Source organism: Sphaeramia orbicularis, chromosome 20, assembly GCF_902148855.1.
Source record: "Sphaeramia orbicularis chromosome 20, fSphaOr1.1, whole genome shotgun sequence".
Taxonomy (NCBI): domain Eukaryota; kingdom Metazoa; phylum Chordata; class Actinopteri; order Kurtiformes; family Apogonidae; genus Sphaeramia; species Sphaeramia orbicularis.
This window is the reverse complement of record NC_043976.1, coordinates 79430-103922: the sequence shown is the minus strand read 5'-3', so window position 1 is coordinate 103922 and position 24493 is coordinate 79430. Positions and strand designations below refer to the sequence as shown.

The following is a 24493-nucleotide window of genomic DNA, read 5'->3' as shown; positions in this document are numbered from 1 at the left end:
GGGTCATCTGAAACCCAGTGAAGAAAGCACCAGATCCCAGTCACTATAGAGGATAAATCACTCATACAGGTAATCAGTAAAAGGTCCCTATGAAAACCTGATCATGGACAGACCTCAGCCATGGCATCCATTCAGACACCCTGGGATGTGTGGACTGAGAGATGCATCAATCATCACAGCAGGAGATCCAAGGGCTGACATCAACTGATAAAGACTATTGTTTTGTGTTGTTTTTTCTTTTCTTTTTACTTTACACCTCTCTATAGATGCATATATTCTGCTAAAGCTAAGATATATTCATACATAGTTATATATACACGTATAGACATGAGATTATAGGATTTATGTGGTTGATTGCTGAAATGTGAACCAGTATAGATGGTTTTGAATTTTAGTATAATAGATAAAGGTTTGAAATTTTTAGTGTAATGGAAAAAATAGACTCTTGATCAAGAATGATATGCTCATATTATGATGTGATATTTTTAAATGTATAACAATTGTTCAAAAATTCCATTGATCTGTGTTATGAAGAATTGCTGTTTCATATGTTATGAATTATTTCAGCTTACACATATGGCATAAATAGAGGTAATTTTATGGTTATATTGATGATAGCCATAAAAGGGGGATAACAAAAACAGACATTTTATCGAGTTATTGACATGATAAAATCATGTCAAAAGGGGGAACTAAAATATTTTAATTTGGGTGGTTGAATTCTTGGATTGAATAACAGGTTAGTCAGTATTAGTATTTTATTAGTAGTTTGAAGATCAGTTTACAAGGATTATAAAAGTGATGTGCATTGGAATGTTCTGGGTCCATTTCCCCACTTGGGGTGTGAAACCTCAGCTGAGTTATATGAGTTATATGTTGTTAGTGATCAGAGCAAGTCAACAATAAATGTATAAAAATGAGACCTAAAAGAATCCGGACTTATTCTTGGAATTTCCAACAAAAGAACACGTTTACAGTGACCCCTGCATGAGGTCCACACCGACCCTTACCCTCATAGTATTATAAGTAGGACGGAAACCAACCCGACCCAACACACAACAATCAGCAATTGAAAAATGCGCTTGCATCACCGTTGCCTGTCCGCCCCCCCCCCCCCCCCCAAGACACGCATACACACACAAAACCAGCACTTGAAACATGCGCGTGCATCCCCGTTGCCAGGTTACCGGACAGAATATGTAAAGTGGACGGTTATTATTCTTCCCTTTTCCATGTCAGCTAGCCCTAGTAGTAGCAGTGTAGGAGTATAGTGCGCTAAGCTAACACACGAAAAACTTTAAAAACCACAGAAAGAAGGAGCCAGAGACGCAAAACTTCAAGACCAGGATCAGGACCAGGATAAGGACCGGACACCGTAGAAGAACCAGGACCCGGACCCGAACCAGGACCCAGACCCGGACCGACCGGGAGGAAGTTTGCCGCCATGGCTAAGGTAAGAAAAAAAGTCATTTTATACTAGTCATTTCATCTACATAACACTTAGAGCAGGATTAAAACATGAAAAATTAATGTAAACCTGTGTCATACTGTATAATATTACCAAACCCGTACGCAGAAAAGATGCTAATATCTGTTTGTTTACTCTACTTAATCAGTAAATTAGAGTAGCACACCTATACTTTTAAATAACCAAATGAGGGTCTGATGGGTAGTTTTAGTAATCAGAGTAGCGCACCTATACTTTTAAATAACAATATGCAGGTCTGATGGGTAGTTTTAGTAATCAGAGTAGCGCACCTATACTTTTAAATAACAATATGCAGGTCTAATGGGTATTTTAAGTAATCAGAGTAGCACACCTATAGTTTTAAATGACCATATTCAGGTCTGATGGGTAGTTTTAGTAATCAGAGTAGCACATTTATACTTTTAAATAACCAAATGCAGGTCTGATAGGTAGTTTTAGTAATCAGAGTAGCACACCTATACTTTTAAATAACAATATGCAGGTCTGATGGGTAGTTTAAGTAATCAGAGTAGCACACCTATAGTTTTAAATGACCATATTCAGGTCTGATGGGTAGTTTTAGTAATCAGAGCAGCGCACCTATACTTTTAAATAACCAAATGCAGGTCTGATGGGTATTTTAAGTAATCAGAGTAGCACACCAATAGTTTTAAATGACCAAAATCAGGTCTGATGGATATTTTAAGTAATCAGAGTAGCACACCTATACTTTTAAATAACCAAATGCAGGTCTGATGGGTAGTTTTAGTAATCAGAGTAGCGCACCTATACTTTTAAATATCCAAATGCAGGTCTGATTGGTAGTTTTAGTAATCAGAGTAGCGCACCTATACTTTTAAATAACCAAATGCAGGTCTGATGGGTTGTTTTAGTAATCAGAGTAGCGCACCTTTACTTTTAAATAACCAAATGAAGGTCTGATGGGTAGTTGTAGTGATCAGAGTAGCGCACCTATACTTTTAAATAACAATATGCAGGTCTGATGGGTAGTTTAAGGAATCAGAGTAGCGCACCTATACTTTTAAATAACCAAATGCAGGTCTGATGGGTATTTTAAGTAATCAGAGTAGCATACCTATAGTTTTAAATGACCATAATCAGGTCTGATGGGTAGTTTTAGTAATCAGAGTAGCGCACCTATACTTTTAAATAACCAAATGCAGGTCTGATGGGTAGTTTTAGTAATCAGAGTAGCACACCTCTACTTTTAAATAACAATATGCAGGTCTGATGGGTATTTTAAGTAATCAGAGTAGCACACCTATAGTTTTAAATTACCATATTCAGGTCTGATGGGTAGTTTTAGTAATCAGAGAAAAACATCTATACTTTTAAATAACCAAATGCAGTTTTGATGGGTAGTTTTAGTAATCAGAGTAGCGCACCTATACTTTTAAATATCCAAATGCAGGTCTGATGGGTAGTTTTAGTAATCAGAGTAGCACACCTATACTTTTAAATATCCAAATGCAGGTCTTATGGGTAGTTTTAGTCAGCAGAGTAGCACATCTGTACTTTTAAATAACCAAATGCAGGTCTGATGGGTAGTTGTAGTAATCAGAGTAGCGCACCTATACTTTTAAATAACCAAATGCAGGTCTGATGGGTAGTTTTAGTAATCAGAGTAGCACACCTATACTTTTAAATAACCAAATGCAGGTCTGATGGGTAGTTTTAGTAATCAGAGTAGCACACCTATACTTTTATATAACAATATGCAGGTCGGATGGGTATTTTAAGTAATCAGAGTAGCACACCTATAGTTTTAAATGACCATATTCAGGTCTGATGGGTAGTTTTAGTAATCAGAGTAGCACATCTATACTTTTAAATAACCAAATGCAGGTCTAATGGGTAGTTTTAGTAACTTTTTAGTAAGTTTAGTAACTTTTTTGTACGTTTTCGTTTTAGTGACTACTGCATATGGTCATTTAAAACTATAGGTGTGCTACTCTAATTACTAAAAATACCCATCAACCTGCATACAAAATTACTCACTTCACCTAAATAGTACTCAAATGAAAAGTAAAACTGATAACAAAAACAGAGATTTATTAAATAATCGGACAAGTTTGAGCTAAAACTAAGACTGATATTAAGAAAAACTGAAGTTAATTAGTCAATTTATTTAAAAAACTCTTAAAGCAGGAGTAAAAGTGATGCAAAACTGATGTACACCTTGTCATGTTATGTAATAAAACTCAAAATAAGACTGATATTGAATGAAATCTGAGGTATATGTCAAAGAATAATTAATTTTACATGAAACTGAGAGAAACACCAAAGCAAAAATCACCCAAAATCACTGAATTTATCAAAATAATACTCAACAGAAAGTAAAACTGATAAAAATAGAGATTCATTAAATAGTCTGACAAGTTTAAGATAAAAGTCGACGCCCACATTTCCTGAAGGAAATGTAGTTCCTGGTGTTTGTCTCTTGCTGGATTTGTGGACTTGTGGCTCAGTGCGATGTGCCTCTGAAAGTTCTGTTGTTCCACATAAAATTTTTTGTGTATACGTTCTTTATTCCAAAAGCCATTTCCTATAACTGTGCAGCAGTACAACAGTACAGATAAAAAATATGGATGAGCTGAATTATTGAGAGTGTTTTGAACAGCTCAAAGCAAACACATCACCCTGTTCTGAAACAAAGCACATCCAAATGACAGGAGTTGAATATCAGAATGAATCATTTGCATGAAAAAGTTTGAAAAGGTTGAATGCTTACTTGATTTCTGTGTTTTCCAGACCCTGCGAGGTTGGACCCGGCCCCTGCTTCGTTGGCCCCAGGCATTGTCACCAATTCCTGAGGAGACCCCTGCCTCCAGCTGTCCAGCGCAGAGCCGCATCCCAAGACCAATTCGGTCTTTCCTACGGTGCCTGCGCTCCAGCAAGAAGTACCAGCAGTATCTCCGAAGCAGAGCGGCGGACCCCCGCCTTCTGCCTCTGGCTGTCCAGAGGACCCCGGCGGACCCCCCCTTTTCGCCCCCAGCTTCCCAGAAGACCCCGGCGGCTCCCCGCCCCCCGCCTGCGGCTGTCCGGAGGACCCCAACGGACCCCCGCCTTCAGCCTCCGGCTTACCGGAGGACCCCGGCGGCCCCCCGTCCCACACCTCCGGCTGCCCCAAGGACCCCGGCGGCCCCCCGTCCCACACCTCCGGCTGTCCCAAGGACCCCGGCGGACCCACGCCTTCCGCTTCCGGCTGTCCCGAGGACCCCGGTGGACCCCCGCCTTCTGCCTCCAGCTGTCCGGAGGACCCCGGCGGCCCCCCGCCCCCCGCCTTCAGCTGTCCGGAGGACCCCAGCGGACCCCTGCCTTCCGCCTCCAGCTTTTCGGAGGACCCCGGCAGCCCCTCGCCCCCCTCCTCCGGCTGTCCCGAGGAACCCGGCAGCCCCCCGCCCCACTCCTCCAGCTGTCCCGAGGACCCCGCAGAACCCCGCCTTCCGCCTCTGGCTGTCCCGAGGACCCCGGCGGCCCCCCGCCTACCGCCTTCGGCTGTCCGGAGGAACTCGGCAGACCCCCCTCCTTCCGCCTCTGGCTGTGCCAAGGACACTGGCGGCCCCCCGCCTTTGGCCTGTGGGCTAACCCAAGGACCCTGGCGGCCCCCCACTTCCGCCTCTGGCTGTCCCGAGGACCCCGGTGGACCCCTCCCCCTTGCCTCCGGCTGTCTGGAAGACCCCGGCAACCCCCGCCTTCCGCCTCCCACTGTCTGGAGGCCCTGAGTTCCCGGGCTGGAGCAGCACCCCCCCCCCCCCCCCGCCCTAACCCCTGGGGGGCCCTCCGTCTTTTTCCTTTCTTTCTTTCTTTCTTTCTTTCTTTCTCTTTCTTCCCTGCCACCCTCCCTCTCTTCTCTCTCACTCCATCTGTCCTTTCTTTCTTTCTTTCTTTGTCTTTCTTCCTGGCCCCTGCGGGGTTGGACCCGGCCTCTGTCATCCATCGCTGAGGTTACCTCCACCTCCAGCGGTCTACATGCCCTCAGTTGAATGGAGCAGAGCAGTGGTCCCCTACCTTTTACCTCTCCTCTCTCATTCTCCCCTCTTTCTCCCTTTCCTCACTCTCTCTCTTCTCTCTCTCTTTCTCCCTCTCCTCTCTCTCTTTCTTTCACTCTCTCCCTCTCTCCTCTCTCTCTCTCTTTTCCCCTCTCCTCTCTCTCACTCCCCCCTTTCTACCTCTCTTCTCTCTCACTCCATCTTTCTTTCTTTCTTTCTTCCTGTCTTTCTTTCTCTTTCTTTCCTTCATTCTCTCATTCCTTCTTACTTTCGTTCTTTTCTTTCTTTCGTTCATTCTTTCATTCTCTCTCGTTCTTTCTTTCTTTCCTTCGTTCTCTCATTCCTTCTTTCTTTCGTTTTTTTCTTTCTTTCGTTCTTTCCTTCTTTCTCTCTTTCTTTTTCTTTCTTTTGTTCTCTCATTCATTCTTTCGTTCTTTCATTCTTTCTCTCTTTGCTTCATTCTTTCTTTCTTTCTTTCTTTCTTTCTTTCTTTCTTTCTTTCTTTCTTTCTTTCACCCCAGCTGGTCAAGGCAGATGACCATCCTCCAGGAGTTTAGGTCTGCTCCAGCTTTTCTTCCTTGTTAGAAGGAAGTTTTTCCTGGCCACTATCACACTAAGTTTTTGCTCCTGGAGGATTCTGTTGGGTTTCTGTAGATTAGCTCAAAAGTCTAGTTTACAACAAATTGGTTTGATTTGGTCTGATTTGGTCTAATTCGGTCTGATTTGATCTTATTTGATCTGATCTGATTTGGTCAGATTTGATCTGATTTGGTCTGATTTGATTTGATTTGGTCTGATTTGATCTGATCTGATTTGGTCTGATTTGAATTGATTTGGTCTGATTTGATTTGGTCTGTTTTGATACTAATTCCAATAAACTGCTTAAACTTCATCTTTTTCTCCTGTGTTTTGTTTGGTTACTTTAATTGTGCATGTCATTTCATGAGTGGATTGGACCTCACTGATCTAGTGGTTCGTAGTGGAAGACAGTGTTTAACTCCTAGCGGTTCTTTCCATACTTTTGAGTTTGCCTTTATATAACACATCAAAAATGTTAACCACATTTGTTATATATTTTTCAGCACTGTTTCACCTTGATGATATGATCATTCCTTTGCACTTTACCTTATTTAACATATTGGACCCAATAATACACAAAAATAGTAGGATACAATTTGGAAAAAACTCTATACTATTTATTACAAAGAAATTCCTAATCATGGTCTCTCATCTGTTTTCGAAGTTGAAAGAGTAAAGCAGGTGTGTCTATGAACATATAAAGGTGTCTATCTATTAATCATATCTCCAGGTTTTCATGTTGTATTAATCTCAAACAAAAACCTTTTTTCTTTTCTCACGCTTTGATCACCCTGGAGGGTTAAAGAGCAGAGTTTAAGTGTTTGTTAAGGCGTCTACCACAAACTAGATTTAGAAACTGTACATTTAGTGTTCATGTGTAAACTGGTGAGTAAGGAAGTAGTTAATGCTACTGTAATAGTTGGAAAAGCTCTTCCAATATTTAACAACAACTGTGTCTTTTCATGACACTGTTTGTAAAATGTTGGGTGGTATAAGCCCTCACAGGTTGGAATACATCATTAAGGTTTAGTTCATTTGGAGATACGTGAGACAGAAACAGGATGAACAACTGTAGTCTGAAAAGGAACTTTGAAAAGTCCAATGTCTGACTAAGAAGTAGATGAAGAGAGAGTAAGTATAAAGTTCTATACAATAGAAATAGTCCAAGAACTCCAAACATATTATATATGACGTGGTATGTGTGATAGGACTTTGTTCTATTTCACTACTGAGGCTTTTACAAAACAGAAAACTGGACTCATTTGTGGAAGCACCCAAACTGAAAGGCTTAACTGAGTTATTCCAGGATGTAGCGGCTATTTGTCATCAAAATTAAATCAACTTAAAGGTGACTGAACTTAAGACTGTAACATAACTCAAATAACCACTAGATGCACCATGGGTTTGTGGTTTACGCAGTCAAAAATACAATGTCCATATCATAGATGTAGTTCAAGTGGTTTATTTTCAAGATTTTGCAGGAAAAACAACAACTAAGGTCTTCTGTGCTGTCTTTCCTTCTCATCCTGTCTGACTATCTCATAAAGAACGATAGGCCCACCCAGGTGCATGCTGGTCTAACTTTGTGCTCCCTATTTATACCCACGTGCCCACGGTCTAAACCAATAAGAAAACACTAAACAAAAAGGTGCAAAATACCAAAGGATGAAAACAATAACCTTAAAAAGCAAAAAATATAGTCTAAATATTAAACTAACAAAAAATAAACAAAAAATAAACAATACACAAAAAAATACTAAGTTAGTAAACAAAAAAGGTAAATTAACTTTAATCAGAAAACTAAACCGACAAATAGCTCCTACACAGGAGATGATTTCTTTTTAGTTCTTGTTAAAACTTTAGCAGATGTTTCACTGAAATTCAAGAAACTGAACCATGAAATATCTGTGAAAAATCCATCAATGACAAATAAGCACTGGCAAAATGAGCAGCTCAAAGATATCATATATTTAATATATTTTAAAAGCATGCAGTAGATATGTTAAATAGTAAATTTGATGTTTTGTTTTTTTTGTAGTTTTGCATTATGTTGAACTTTTCCGTCCTTTCTATACTGTCTGGTAGTATAATTAACATGCTGATCTGAAAGAATGATTTCTTTTATTGATGTGAAAGAAGCAAAACAGAGTGTATTCAAAGCCAGAGGTGCTGGTGAGTTTCCTGTGGTCACATTAGAAAGGTTGGATGGGTTCAGTTTTGGTCTGGTTCTCCTGTTCATCAACCAGCACTGCTCCTCCTCCACAGCAGGGCAGTGTCCAGTAGACCTTCATGTGGATGGACTTTTCTTCTCCAACAAGAACCTACAGGAAAGAGGCAGTGAAGATTTATGTTGGTGTTTCCACTCTTTTTCCTTAAACAGACTTATTTCCATATCACAGTTAATTCCACAGGTATTCAGAGGCTTCCAAACATTTTTTCCAATAGTGTCTCTTTTACCCACCTTGAATATCAAGTTTTTTTCCAGCTCCAATCTGAGCCCAATAATAAATTGCCACAATGGTACCAAAAATCTACACTGAAAAAAAAAAAAAAAAAAAAAAATGGAGTGCCATTTACTTACTTAAAAAAACCTAGGCAATATTTTCCACATCGAAATCCTAAGTAAATTTTACTTTGGAAATTTCTAAGTAAAGATTACTTACTAGTAACCATTACTAAATCAAACATATTCAAATAAATTTTACTAACATATGTAGTCCTTTAACAAAAGATCCTTCCTAGTAAATTTCACTTAAGAACACCTCCGCATGTCACAAAACCCCAGTAAATTATAATAATGTTTTTCAGTTTATTTACCGAACTTTTATTTACTTTATTTCAAGAATTATTTAAAATAAAATTAACAAAGTATTTACTGTTTTTACCTCTTTAAAATGTGATTATATTCCATTCTTAATATGTCTACTTTTTACTCAATAAAATGTTGTTAATTGAGGGCTTCAACAAATCATGAAATGAAACACAAAATAACAGATTTTTTAAACAGTACCTTTTATTAACATACCCTCATGGCAGAGGTGAAAATATCAGTGCTTCCGAATGTACTTGGAAAACAATTACAAGTTTGTTTGTTTTTTTATTACATTACATTACATTTGACTTATTAATATATGAAGTATTGAATGGGAAAGGGTACCCACACTTTAGACTGGTACTGCTTTTCATAGGAATGATTACATATTATTTTAGTATTTTAAAGGTAACTTTCAACAGTTCAATCTAACACTTCACAAAGTACAATTTTTACACAATCCTGCAGTGTGGTAATTGCTGCCATGACAAAACATATACTCGTTCAAAGCTATAACTATTAACAGATACAGTGTCATTCCAACTCATAAAAAGGCGAGTTATTTTACAATTACGGTCAAAGCCAGTAGATGTTTTGCTGTCAAATGCAGAAGTGCAGTGCACCATGAGGATTCATTTTCTCTTATGTTTTGGTCCAAAACATTATTTAACCAGAAATTTAAAAACCCTCATCCCTCTTTCACTTTCACCAGAGTCTGTCATGTCATTTTGGACCCTCAGATTATCATCATGTATATGTTTTTAGTAGTGCTGGGCAGCGATTAAAATTTTTAATTACAATTAATCACATGGATTTCTGCCATTAATCACGACTGATCGCATAGTTATGGAGGGGGGGGGGGCTGTTTGCTGGCATCAACAGTGTATATTGCCTTTAAGTGATATTTCAGACTCAAAGTACTCCAGTGATAAAAAATAAATAAATAATTCCACATTGCAGTGCTTACAAACAACTTTGTCCTTCTCAACCCCACCATCTGAAGACATTTAAAATGAAAATGTCCATGTAAAAGACCAATACTTTTCTCCATGTTTATTTCCCCACCAGTTTATTTCTGGTTGTGAGTGACTGACATGAGTCTAAAGCAGTGACGTGCAGTCAGAGGAGGCAGGGGAGGCAGAGCCTCCCTTTTCAATCTTGAAAAAAAAAACAAAACTTGACTATAAAATATAATAAATGTTGATAGTGGTCAGCTGGTATGTCCTATAAACTCCTTTTCTGTTCGAATCCAATATTGTTATTATTATTATTATTATTATTATTTTTTTTTTTTTTTTTCAATTAGAATAGCAGAATTTCCGCATGCTTCATTCAAATACAGGGAGGAGAGGCAGTGCTGTGCTTTGCCTCCTGGAGAACTGTCTACTCCCCTCATGAACTCTGCTGGTACCTGATGAAAATATTGTGCCGCTGTCCCTCTGTATATCGCAGTTAAAATGCTTTCAAACACTCTGATTATATGCTCTGTACTTCCATAATCTGCATAACGTATGGCATGTATTTCTGTAATGTGTTTAGGCTCGCAGATTAATCATAAAACCGCAGTGGAAAAGTTACTAGGGAAGGCAAACAGTACCCCTGCCTCATGATATATGGCGCCTGTGAGTCCACAGATTCATGCGCTTCTAATCTTCTTCGTTCTTTTTTATACACTTTAATTCACCTCATCAAAAATGGAGGATTACATTTCATGTACAAATAGAGGTAAGACCATAAACTTTTTTTTATTTTTAGTTTGAAATGGCTCTTTTTGAGGGTTTCCTGTTGAGTTCCTGCCAGTCTACATATGCTGACTTGATGCAGAGCCCATATACCCAGGCCATTCCGTTTGCTCACTCTCTCTATTCCAGTTTCTCAGGCCACCATATATTTGTAGATCTGGCTCTGAAAGAGTCAGTGCCTCCCCAGCCATGAACCCCACTGCACGTCACTGGTCTAAAGCCCACTTATAAGTACTAATACTAATAAGCTGAATAATATGAGATGTTCAGTTGTTAAAAGCAAACAAAGGGGGTCCTCTAGTGGTCGGAATAAATTGCACTAACGTATGTTTTGTCCTTGCGGTGTTCCCGTAGCCAGTTCAGACAGAAGAAGAAGAAACTAACCCACGTTTCTTGCACTCTCTTTGGATGGCCCGAAAAACGTTTACCTGTGAGTATTTTATGTTCAGTTGTTGTAAGAATGAATAGTATAAAATATCTCTGATGTGAACTTTTGTTGCTGGATAAAAAGACGTTGTAAATCTTAAATTAATCTGTAAATGCTAATCGTTAGCGTGTCTGTGGATTTTCCCATTTAAGCTAGCATCGAGCTAGCGGTCTTTTTTTCATTCAATTTAATGTATAATGCCATGTAAATGTACTAAGGCAATGAACACAGCTGAGACATATTTTTTATGTATGTTGCAGTTTTACAGTGAGTCTCAAGTAAAAGATTTGGAGAGAAGTTTTGGGCGTCTGGCTTTTCTTGGGAAACCTGTTGTTTATCTGCCGAGCTAATCGCTACACACACAAGCAGGGGCAGAAGAATAGGAGTTAGAATAAAACGGCATTAATGTGAGATTTAAAATATTGTCGGTGTTATTTAATGATTGCGTTAATGTGGTAATAACGCCTTAACTTGCCCTCCCCTAGTTTTAAGTTGATGTCAGTTTGGGAGTATGTGAATGTAAAACAGCGGTGCTAAAAAACAAACGCTGCTTTAAACAAGAAAAATACGGAGTAAGTTCACATACGCTGTCAAAACGTATCAATTAAAAACAGAACTTTGTGTACATAAACCCAGCACCCCCCTGTCACTTCTACTGAGTCATCCCACTGGAGTACAACCCAGAGGCACCTGTTCAGGTCCGACTGCAGCTGTATGAGCGCATGCGCACATATGTTTGCGCTTGTCCAGGATGTGAACCACTTTAATGATGCCTCTGTTGAAACGCTGGTCTTGGTCAGTTTAGTGAACATGGACAGTTGTTTTTGGACTTTAGTTTTCAGCTCTTTTACCTTCTCTTTACAGTGGCTGATTCCCACCGGAGAATCTCCAGAAAAGTTGCTGTAAACTTTGGTGAAATTCCACTCCACATTGTGTCTTTTACCGACTGCCAGGCTCCGCCCACAGATCACACACACACACACACACACACACACACACACACACACACACACACACACTTGTCTTTCACATTAGTCAAACAGAAGTTGGTGTCTCATTGTTGGTGAAAATAACTCCTGACTAAACTCCGCCCACATCGTTGTGGGGCTAAACCCACTTCCTGTCTGACATCTGGTTCATCCTGCTCCTCCTCCCGCCCCTCTCCAGTGTCAGACAGCAAATCAGCGCTAAAGTTTGATTGACAGTGTAGCGGCTATTTGTCATCAAAATTAAATCAACTTAAAGGTGACTGAACTTAAGACTGTAACATAACTCAAACTAGAAGCACTTGGAGAGCGCAGACCTCCGCCAAGGCTGATCAGTGGGCCCCCCCACCCCCGATCACCCCCAAAAGTTAATCATTTCTTCCTTATCCCATTTCCAACAAACCCTGAAAATTTCATCAAAATCTGTCCATAACTTTTTGAATTATGTTGCACAATAACGGACAGACAGACAGACAGACAGACAAACAAACAAACAAACCCTGGCAAAAACATAACCTCCTTGGCGGAGGTAACAATAACCATAAAAATGAAAAAAACATATGTTCTAAATATTAAACAAACAAAAAATAAACAAAAGTTAAACAATTAGCAAAACAATACTAAGTTAGTAAACAAAAAAGGTAAATGAACTTTAAACAAAAAACTAAACCGACAAATAGCTCCTACACTCCGGCCCCTAATTGTGCACTTAGTCACAATTACACTCATAAACTAAATGGAGCTATTCTAACAATATCTGCGATGAGTGTTTCTTCATCTTCTTTCTGGACCTGAAAAAACAAGAACAAAGACAGAGAGGTAGATAGAGGAATAAGAGGTAGTGCAGATAGAGGTTTTAGTCCACAGCTGCCTCCAGCAGCAGGCAAAGCTTGGTCACTGGTCTCTCCAACACACTGGTTTTGGTCTTCAGTTGCACAGAGCGAACCAGGCCTCTGGCATCAGTGTTTACAGACAGAATTCTGCCCATCTGCCAGCATCCTCTGGGCGCAGTGGCATCTGCAATCAGGACAACATCTCCTGGACTTAGGTTTCTTCTTGGTCTCATCCACCTTTGTCTTTCCTGCATAAGTGGCAAGTATTCAGAAATCCATCTTTTGCAGAATAATTCAGCCATGTATTTTACTTGTCTCCATCTTTTCCTCAGGTACAAATCCTTTTTTTCAAACAATCCAGGTGGTATGACAGGTTTGCCCTTTAAGGTCAAGATGTGGTTTGGTGTGATGGCTTCCAAATCATCTGGATCATCAGAGACTGTGGTGATCGGTCTGTCATTTAAGATGGCTTCAGCTTCGCCAAAGATGGTCTGCAGTGTTTCATCATCCACAACCTGCTGCTTAAGGATTGAGGTGAGAACACTTGTCACTGAACGAATCAAGCGCTCCCAAACACCTCCTTGATGTGAGGCTGCAGGCGTGTTAAAATGCCAGTTTATGCCATCTTGAGCCAAAGTTCTTTGGATTTTGTCCTGGTTTAAAGCACTCAGACTTTCTTTTAGCTCTCTGCTGGCTGCAACAAAAATGATGTCGTATCCCACTTGGCTGGCATCAGAGAAGTGAAGCTGTGCTGCAGCAAGACAGAAGGTTTTGGGCTTAACACACCGATCCACTTTAAACTCTGTCATTCTCTTCAGGTCTTCCAGCCAGCCAGACCATTGTTTGGAGTTTTGGGTGAACATCATCCCACCATCATCATCCCAGCCCAGACTTTTTCTACAGAGCTCCTGAAGTAGCAGCTTGGCAGTGATTGTGAATGGGGCAAGAAATCCTAGAGGATCATACAGTGAGCTCACTACTGACAGTATTCCTTTTTTCGTATGTTGCCGTTCATGTAGAGATGTTTTGAACTTGAACGTGTCATTTTCAGTGCACCACTGAAGTCCTAATGCTCTCTCCATTGGAAGCTCATCTCCATCCAAATCCATCTCCGGTATTTCCTTTGCTTTTTTATTATTTGGAATAGTATGCAGCACTGCACGGCTGTTACTGAGCCACGTCGAAAGTTGAAAGCCACCTTTACTGCAGAGGGCTGTCAAATCCTTGACCATTTTTATTGCATCCTCTTCAGTGGGGAGAGATTTAAGGCAGTCATCCACAAAAATTGTGCATGATAGTACTGATGACTTCAGCTGGAAACTGTAGAGCATTGTCTTCTGCTGTTCTCCTTAAAGCATAGTTTGCCCAGCTTGGTGAAGAAACAGCTCCAAACAGATGTACTTTCATATGATATTCTTTTGGAGTCTGTGTGGTGTCACCTTCAGACCACCAGAGGAAGCGTAGAAGGTTCCTGTGATATTCTGGAACATGGACCTGGTGAAACATAGCTTGTATGTCTGCCATGACTGCAATAGGCCCTTGTCTGAAGTGAAGAAGAACTCCCACAACAGAGTTTGTCAGGTCTGGTCCTTGTGAGAGCTGGCAGTTGAGGGAGGTGCCCTTGTATGTTGCAGGACAATCAAAAACAACTCTCAGCTTGTTTTTCGTGGGATGGTAAACACCATGATGGGGAATATACCATACCCTTCCCTTACTGTCCATCATCTGGTCATTTGGCACAAGTTCAGCATATCCATTGCAGTTCATGTCCTCAAGAAATGTGATGTAATCTTGTTTGAATAAGCTGTTATTATCAAACTTCTTCTTCAGACTCTGGAGGCGCTGTTCTGCCACACAGCGGTTTTGTGGCAGGATGGGATTTTGCTCTTTAAAAGGTAAGTCTATACAGTAATGTCCATCACTTAATACTGCAGTATTGTCCATTATATTCATAAACTTGATGTCTTCTCTGGACATTTCCATTTTCTCCTGTGATGTTTTTTCATTGAAATCATGATTGTATTGTTGTACCAGCATGTGTTCTAGGTGTTCCACAGAAATCCTGTTGGCAGTGACAACAGAGCAGCCAATCTTACTCTTGTTTTCACCATGTAGTGGACCGTTAACGACCCATCCAACTCTGGTCCGAACAGCATAGGGCCCCTCATCCTGGCTGTTGATCAGCTCCCATGGCTCCATCACTTTGGCTCCATCTGTGCAAATAAGTAATTCAACCTCAGCATCAAAGTCGTGGAGCTTAACATTTTGAAGGTATGGCCACTTCACAATATCTTCTTGTTGTGGAACATTACTCTTTGAAACAGGCATAGTCTTGTGTGTCATTGTAGCGTGTGTGTGTGGGGGGGGTGGAAGGCAGAACTTCTTTTTCATCAACACAAAAAAAAATTGACAACGCCACCCGGGGAAAAGGCCCCGGGACCTATCTCAATTTACCAAATGGCAGCGTAGGTGAAGACAAAATAAGTCAGAGGATGTGATTTATCACACACAATAAACTTTATTTTATAATAACACTTTTTTTAAAAATAGACCTATTTATTTTAGCAAAATTAAAATTCAATTATTAAAACATGACAATCAGAGAATAATAATTCAATAGGCAACACAACAACATAACAGCAAACAAGGCAACAACAAACAATGCAAGCAAGTAAATCACAGCAAATATGAAAAACTAAGCAAATAAGGAAACATGCAAAGCAACGACAGTAACATCACACAAAGCAATTAAGCAACAAATAACACACGCATGCGAGTTCACTCACCCTACATGCAAAATAAATCCAACTATAAAAAAAAGAAAAAGAAAAAAAAAGGGCAGAAGGAATTAATTAACCTCTGATGTCGTTTTCACATGCACACGCCGGCTGTAGCGTAACGGCGTGCGCGCGCACCTGACGCACGGTTGTAACGACTGGGGTCCAAAGCATGGTATGCAGTGTAGGGACCCCCGTAGACTCACAGACGGGCAAAACAACAGCACTTCCCAAACAAAGGCAGCGGGTATAAGCCAGGCCAACACTGCAGGTCCTGGATGGAGATGAAGGTTTTAATCATCAGCTACACCAGAAACCATACAGGGTCGGGTGTGTGCGCCTTACCTGTTGGCGAAAACACATGCACGTGCGGACTGCAGGAAGAGGGGGGACGCCACGGGGAAACCACGGCTAAATCCCAGCAACAGCCTAGGACCCGGAAATAATTTGGTGTAAGCGCTGGTATGCAGCTCAAATCAACTTAACAACGAGGCGACCTACCGGAGAGGGAATCACGGCGACCCAAAGCCGGCCGCACGCACACCGGCCGGAGAGCACACAAAGGAGGAGGTGCGTGGTAGCCACACGGTAGTTACTCAAACAGCTCTGGCTGGAGATCAGGTACAGAGCAAAGGAGCAATAAAGCCCCAACAACCACTGGTCTGTACACGCTGCTCCTCTGAAACCCACCTGAGACTGAGTGGCTGCGTGGACTACCCACTATGCCTTATAGGCTCTGTCGGTGCCACTCACTAATCACCAAGCAGGTGCGCACCGACATGCCACATCATGACATCTGGAAGCTCAATAAAGTCATTTTTATCAAGAGCAGCAACTTCAAGACCAGAAATTATATTTGTATTCACAGTGTTTTTGTGTCCCATAGTTCTTAGCAAAATATTTGCTTTCTTTCCTTTGACATTTAATTTTCTTGACAGGCTTTCTGTGCAAAATGTGCCCGTGCTGCCTGGGTCTAAAAAGGCATATGTGTGCACAGATGCATTTGTTCTGTGGCTCCTGACTTGCACAGCGACAATAGACAGAACTGAATGATCTTCAACAACTAAGGCCTTTTACGATGTGTCTCCTGCTCATCCTGTCTGATCTTCTGAGTGACTATGTCTGTCTGTGACTGGTAAAAATATATAGGCCCACCCAGGTGCATGCTGGTCTATCTTTGTGCTCCCTATTTATACCCAGGTACCCACTGTCTAAACCAATAAGACAACACAAAACAAAAAGGTGCTAAATACCAAAGAATGAAAACAATAACCATAAAAATCTAAAAATATATTCTAAATATTAAACAAAAAATAAACAATTAGTGAAAATTATTGTATGTATCATCCATGATCCGTAGGGATGAGGGAGTGATATTATAATGAATAAGAAACAGGGGAGTGGAGAAGGAGATGATTGACTTTAGCAGAATATATGAATAAAGTACTAACCAGTAGAGAAGTCTCTTTTGTTAATTTTGTTTCAGGAGACCTGGTGAAATCAGACCCAGTGGTAAAACCAGGACTGTGGGTCCTGATTAAAGGGAGAAGGAGAACAGCTGGACCAGTTTGGAGCAGAAGGGTCCATTTCAGATTGTTGAAAATTACAGAAAGGACGACCTGGGTTCACCTCTCACACTGTGAGAGTCACAGTGACAATTGGGTGATTTGTCCGCCTGGCGACTGTGGGGAAGTTCTGGGCTACAAAGGGGATCCCTTTAGATAGATAACAATTAGGGGGGTCATCTGAAACCCAGTGAAGAAAGCACCAGATCCCAGTCACTATAGAGGATAAATCACTCATACAGGTAATCAGTAAAAGGTCCCTATGAAAACCTGATCATGGACAGACCTCAGCCATGGCATCCATTCAGACACCCTGGGATGTGTGGACTGAGAGATGCTCTTGTTAAATGTACAGAGAAATTTTATTACTAAGGTCTTTTCATTGAGTGCTCACAGGTCTCTCTTTCAGTCAGTGAGGTTAAAGGTCAGGAATGTTTGCGGTTGTTTCCTGCCGCATATGTTACAGGTCTCTCCAAGAGCAAGGAGGAGAAAGTCATGGGATGTTCTTCCGCACTGCAAAAAGATGATCAACTACCATCCCAGGAATATTATTCGACCCTCAGATATTCATTGATGCCATTACAGTTCCATGGGGGTTGCAGAAGGACTTCATCAGAGAACAGCGCAGCCCCACGTCCATGATGACGTGGAAACATCATCTGACTTTGGACTTGTCAGCTGAGAACGGTGGTGTGTGGAAAATGGTTGATTTTGTTGCACTGTTATCTCAAACAACACTACATCTGCTTCAGCATTATCAGTGTCCTGGAAGATCTGACTGCCCTCTTTGAGGAACCAATGGAGAACCCTGGCATCCATCACCTGTCGACTAAAACAGCTGGACAATGGTCTGGTTTCTTTGTGGAGAACATCAATCATCACAGCAGGAGATCCAAGGGCCGACATCAACTGATAAAGACAATTGTTTTGTGTTGTTTTTTCTTTTCTTGTTACTTTACACCTCTCTATAGATACATATATTCTGCTAAAGCTAAGATATATTCATACATAGTTAGATATACACGTATAGACATGAGATTATAGGATTTATGTGGTTTATTGCTGAAATGTGAACCAGTAGAGTATACGAGGGCTGTTCAATAAGTTCATGGCCTCACCCAGAAATACTGGTTGTTATAATACAGGATGTTACATTCTTTCGTGATGGGATAGTGATGCTTGAACATCGATGGACCAAGTGCATTGCTATAAATGGAGATTATATTGAAAAATAAAATATAAATTATCAGTCTGTGTTGTTCTGTTGTGGGTGAGGCCATGAACTTATTGAACGGCCCTCGTAGATGGTTTTGAATTTTAGTATAATAGATAAAGGTTTGAAATTTTTAGTGTAATGGATAAAATAGACTCTTGATCAAGAATGATATGCTCATATTATGATGTGATATTCTTTAATGTATAACAATCGTTCACAAATTCCATTGATCTGTGTTATGAAGAATTGCTGTTTCGTATGTTATGAATGATTTCAGCTTACACATATGGCATAAATAGAGGTAATTTTATGGTTGTTATAGTGATGGTAGACATAAAAGGGGGATAACAAAAACAGACATTTCATCTAGTTATTGACATGATAAAATCATGTCAAAAGGGGGAACTAAAATATTTTAATTTGGAAGGTTGAATTCTTGGATTGAATAACAGGTTAGTCAGTATTAGTATTTTATTAGTAGTTTGAAGATCAGTTTACAAGGATTATAAAAGTGATGTGCATTGGCATGTTCTGGGTCCATTTCCCCACTTGGGGTGTGAAACCTCAGCTGAGTTATATGTTGTTAGTGATCAGAGCAAGTCAACAATAAATGTAAAAAAAATGAGACCTAAAAGAATCCGGACTTATTCTTGGAATTTACAACAAAAGAACACGTTTACAGTGACCCCTGCATGAGGTCTACACCGACCCATACCCTCATAGTATTATAAGTAGGACGGAAACCAACCCGCCCCAATACACACAAAACCAGCAATTGAAAAATGCGCTTGCATCCCCGTTGACCCCCGCCCCCATAACACGCACGCAGGCACACACATACACACACAAAACCAGCACTTGAAACATGCGCGTGCATCCCTGTTGCCAGGTTACTGGACAGAACATGTAAAGTGGACGGTTATTATTCTTCCCTTTTCCATGTCAGCTAGCCCTAGTAGTAGCAGTGTAGGAGTATAGTGCGCTAAGCTAACACACAAAAAACTTTAAAAACCACCAAAAGAAGGAGCCAGAGACGCAAAACTTCAAGACCAGGATCAGGACCAGGACAAGGACCGGACACCGTAGAAGAACCAGGACCCGGACCCGAACCAGGACCCAGACCCGGACCCGGACCGACCGGGAGGAAGTTTGCCGCCATGGCTAAGGTAAGAAAAAAAGTCATTTTATACTAGTCATTTCATCTACATAACACTTAGAGCAGGATTAAAACATGAAAAACTAATGTAAACCTGTGTCATACTGTGTCAGATTACCAAACCCGTAGGCAGAAAAGATGCTAATATCTGTTTGTTTACTCTACTTAATCAGTAAATTTGAAGATCAGAGTAGCACACCTATACTTTTAAATAACCAAATGCAGGTCTGATGGGTATTTTAAGTAATCAGAGTAGCACACCTATAGTTTTAAATGACCATATTCAGGTCTGATGGGTAGTTTTAGTAATCAGAGTGGCACATCTATACTTTTAAATAACCAAATGCAGGTCTGATGGGTAGTTTTAGTATTTAGAGTAGCGCACCTATACTTTTAAATATCCAAATGCAGGTCTGATGGGTAGTTTTAGTAATCAGAGTAGCACACCTATACTTTTAAATAACCAAATGCAGGTCTGATAGGTAGTTTTAGTAATCAGAGTAGCGCACCTATACTTTTAAATAACCAAATGCAGGTCTGATGGGTAGTTTTAGTAATCAGAGTAGCGCACCTATACTTTTAAATAACAATATGCAGGTCTGATGGGTAGTTTTAGTAATCAGAGTAGCACACCTATACTTTTAAATAACCAAATGCAGGTCTGATAGGTAGTTTTAGTAATCAGAGTAGCGCACCTATACTTTTAAATAACAATATGCAGGTCTGATGGGTAGTTTTAGTAATCAGAGTAGCACACCTATACTTTTAAATATCCAAATGCAGGTCTGATGGGTAGTTTTAGTAATCAGAGTAGCACACCTATACCTTTAAATAACCAAATGCAGGTCTGATGGGTAGTTTTAGTCATCAGAGTAGCCTACCTATACTTTTAAATAACGATATGCAGGTCTGATGGGTATTTTAAGTAATCAGAGTAGCACACCTATAGTTTTAAATGACCATATTCAGGTCTGATGGATAGTTTTAGTAATCACACTAGCACATCTATACTTTTAAATAACCAAATGCAGGTCTGATGGGTAGTTTTAGTAACTTTTTAGTAAGTTTAGTAACTTTTTAGTACGTTTTAGTTTTAGTGACTACTGCATATGGTCATTTAAAACTATAGGTGTGCTACTCTAATTCCTAAAAATACCCATCAACCTGCATACAAAATTACTCACTTTAGCTAAATAGTACTCAAATGAAAAGTAAAACTGATAAAAAAAATAGAGATTTATTAAATAATCGGACAAGTTTGAGCTAAAACTAAGACTGATATTAAGAAAAACTGAAGGTAATTAGTTAATTTATTTAAATAACTCTTAAAGCAGGAGTAAAAGTGATGCAAAACTGATGTAAACCTTGTCATGTTATGTAATAAAACTCAAAATAAGACTGATATTGAATAAAATCTGAGGTATATGTCAAAGAATAATTAATTTTACATGAAACCGAGACAAACACCAAAGCAAAAATCACCCAAAATCACTGAATTCATCAAAGTAATACTCAACAGAAAGTAAAACTGATAAAATAGAGATTCATTAAATAATCTGACAAGTTTAAGATAAAAGTCGACGCCCACATTTCCTGAAGGAAATGTAGTTCCTGGTGTTTGTCTCTTGCTGATATTTGTGGACTTGTGGCTCGGTGCGATGTGCCTCTGAAAGTTCTGTTGTTCCACATAAAATTTTTTGTGTATACGTTGTTTATTCCAAAAGCCATTTCCTATAACTGAGCAGCAGTACAACAGTACAGATAAAAAATATGGATGAGCTGAATTATTGAGTGTTTTGAACAGCTCAAAGCAAACACATCACCCTGTTCTGAAACAAAGCACATCCAAATGACAGGAGTTGAATATCAGAATGAATCATTTGCATGAAAAAGTTTGAAAAGGTTGAATGCTTACTTGATTTCTGTATTTTCCAGACCCTGCGAGGTTGGACCCGGCCCCTGCTTCGTTGGCCCCAGGCATTGTCACCAATTCCTGAGGAGACCCCTGCCTCCAGCTGTCCAGCGCAGAGCCGCATCCCAAGACCAATTTGGTCTTTCCTACGGTGCCTGCGCTCCAGCAAGAAGTACCAGCAGTATCTCCGAAGCAGAGCGGCAGACCCCCGCCTTCTGCCTCTGGCTGTCCAGAGGACCCCGGCGGACCCCCCCTTTTCGCCGCCAGCTTCCCAGAGGACCCCGGCGGCTCCCCGCCCCCCGCCTGCAGCTATCTGGAGGACCCCAACGGACCCCCGCCTTCCGCCTCCGGCTTACCGGAGGACCCCGGCGGCCCCCTGCCCCACCCCTCCGGCTGTCCCGAGGACCCCGGCGGCCCCCCGTCCCCTACGTCCGGCTGTCCCGAGGACCCCGGCGGGCCCCCGCCTTCCGCATCCAGCTTTCCGGAGGACCCCAGCGGACCCCTGCCTTCCGCCTCCGGCTTTTCGGAGGACCCCGGCAGCCCCCCGCCCCCCTCCTCCGGCTGTCCCGAGGACCCCGGCAGAACCCCGCCTTCCGCCTCCGGCTGTCCCGAGGACCCTGGCGGCCCCCACCCTTCCACCTGTGGCCATCCCGAGGACCCCAGCGGCCCCCCGCCTTCCGCCTCTGGCTGTCCCGAGGACCCCGGCGGCCCCCCGCATTCCGCCTTTGGCGGTCCGGAGGACCTCGGCAGACCCCCTCCTTCTGCCTCTGGCTGTGCAAGGACACTGGCGGCCCCCCGCCTTCGGCCTGTGGCTAACCCGAGGACCCCGGCGGCCCCCCACCTTCCGCCTCTGGCTGTCCCGAGGACCCCGGTGGACCCCTCCCCAATGCCTCCGGCTGTCCGGAAGACCCCGGCAGCCCCCCGCCTTCCGCCTCCCACTGTCTGGAGGCCCTAAGTGCCCGGGATGGAGCAGCAACCCCCCCCCCCCCCGCCATCCACCCCCGGGGGGCCCTCCGTCTTTTTCCTTTCTTTCTTTCTCTTTCTTCCCGGCCCCCCTCCCTCTCTTCTCTCTCACTCCATCTGTCCTTTCTTTCTTTCTTTCTTTCTTTGTCTTTCTTCCTGGCCCCTGCGGGGTTGGACCCGGCCTCTGTCATCCATCGCTGAGGTTACCTCCACCTCCGGCGGTCTACATGCCCTCAGTTGAATGGAGCAGAGCAGTGGTCCCCTACCTTTTACCTCTCCTCTCTCATTCTCCCCTCTTTCTCCCTTTCCTCACTCTCTCTCTTCTCTCTCTCTCTTTCTCTCTTTCTCCCTCTCTTCTCTCTCTTTCTTTCACTCTCTCCCTCTCTCCTCTCTCTCTCTCTTTTCCCCTCTCCTCTCTCTCACTCCCCCCTTTCTACCTCTCTTCTCTCTCACTCCATCTTTCTTTCTTTCTTTCTTTCTTCCTGTCTTTCTTTCTCTTTCTTTCCTTCATTCTCTCATTCCTTCTTACTTTCATTCTTTTTTCATTCGTTCTTTCGTTCTTTCTCTCGTTCTTTCTCTTTCTTTACTTCGTTCTCTCATTCCTTCTTTCTTTCGTTTTTTTCTTTCTTTCGTTCTTTCCTTCTTTCTCTCTTTCTCTTTCTTTCGTTCTCTCATTCATTCTTTCGTTCTTTCATTCTTTCTCTCTTTCTTTCATTTTTTCTCTCTTTGCTTCATTCTTTCTTTCTTTCTTTCTTTCTTTCTTTCTTTCTTTCTTTCTTTCTTTCTTTCTTTCACCCCAGCTGGTCAAGGCAGATGACCATCCTCCAGGAGTTTAGGTCTGCTCCAGCTTTTCTTCCTTGTTAGAAGGAAGTTTTTCCTGGCCACTATCACACTAAGTTTTTGCTCCTGGAGGATTCTGTTGGGTTTCTTTAGATTAGCTCAAAAGTCTAGTTTACAACAAATTGGTTTGATTTGGTCTGATTTGGTCTAATTCGGTCTGATTTGATCTGATCTGATTTGGTCTGATTTGATCTGATTTGGTCTGATTTGATTTGGTCTGATTTGATCTGATTTGATTTGATTTGGTCTGACTTGATCTGATCTGATTTGGTCTGATTTGATTTGATTTAATTTGGTCTGTTTTGATACTAATTCCAATAAACTGCTTAAACTTCATCTTTTTCTCCTGTGTTTTGTTTGGTTACTTTAATTGTGCATGTCATTTCATGAGTGGATTGGACCTCACTGATCTAGTGGTTCGTAGTGGAAGACAGTGTTTAACTCCTAGCGGTTCTTTCCATACTTTTGAGTTTGCCTTTATGTAACACATCAAAAATGTTAACCACATTTGTTATATATGTTTCAGCACTGTTTCACCTTGATGATATGATCATTCCTTTGCACTTTACCTTATTTAACATATTGGACCCAATAATACACAAAAATAGTAGAATACAATTTGAAAAAACTCTATACTATTTATTACAAAGAAATTCCTAATCATGTTCTCTCATCTGTTTTCGAAGTTGAAAGAGTAAAGCAGGTGTGTCTATGAACATATAAAGGTGTCTATCTATTAATCATATCTCCAGGTTTTCATGGTGTATTAATCTCAAACAAAAACCTTTTTTCTTTTCTCACGCTTTGATCACCCTGGAGGGTTAAAGAGCAGAGTTTAAGTGTTTGTTAAGGCGTCTACCACAAACTGTAGATTTAGAAACTGTACATTTAGTGTTCATGTGTAAACTGGTGAGTAAGGAAGTAGTTAATGCTACTGTAATAGTTGGAAAAGCTCTTCCAATATTTAACAACAATTGTGTCTTTTCATGACACTGTTTGTAAAATGTTGGGTGGTATAAGCCCTCACAGGTTGGAATACATCATTAAGGTTTAGTTCATTTGGAGATACGTGAGACAGAAACAGGATGAACAACTGTAGTCTGAAGAGGAACTTTGAAAAGTCCAATGTCTGACTAAGAAGTAGAGGAAGAGAGAGTAAGTATAAAGTTCTATACAATAGAAATAGTCCAAGAACTCCAAAACA

At 41.1% G+C, this 24493-nt stretch overlaps 1 protein-coding gene across 1 annotated transcript; it reads left to right on the top strand.

Annotated features, from left to right (window-relative positions):
* Positions 1–1444: 1444 nt before the first annotated feature.
* Positions 1445–5214, top strand: LOC115411668 (proline-rich protein 2-like). The gene is made up of 3 exons (XM_030123881.1): positions 1445–1453; positions 4321–4920; positions 5041–5214. Exons 1-3 carry the CDS (start codon positions 1445–1447, stop codon positions 5212–5214), a joined length of 783 nt encoding a protein of 260 aa, XP_029979741.1.
* Positions 5215–24493: the final 19279 nt, after the last annotated feature.

Bases quoted from the DNA above. Each gene is read 5' to 3' on its own strand.
- LOC115411668 (XM_030123881.1), top strand. The intron at 4,921-5,040 runs GCAGAACCCCGC...GGCTGTGCCAAG, and splicing joins CCAGCTGTCCCGAGGACCCC to GACACTGGCGGCCCCCCGCC.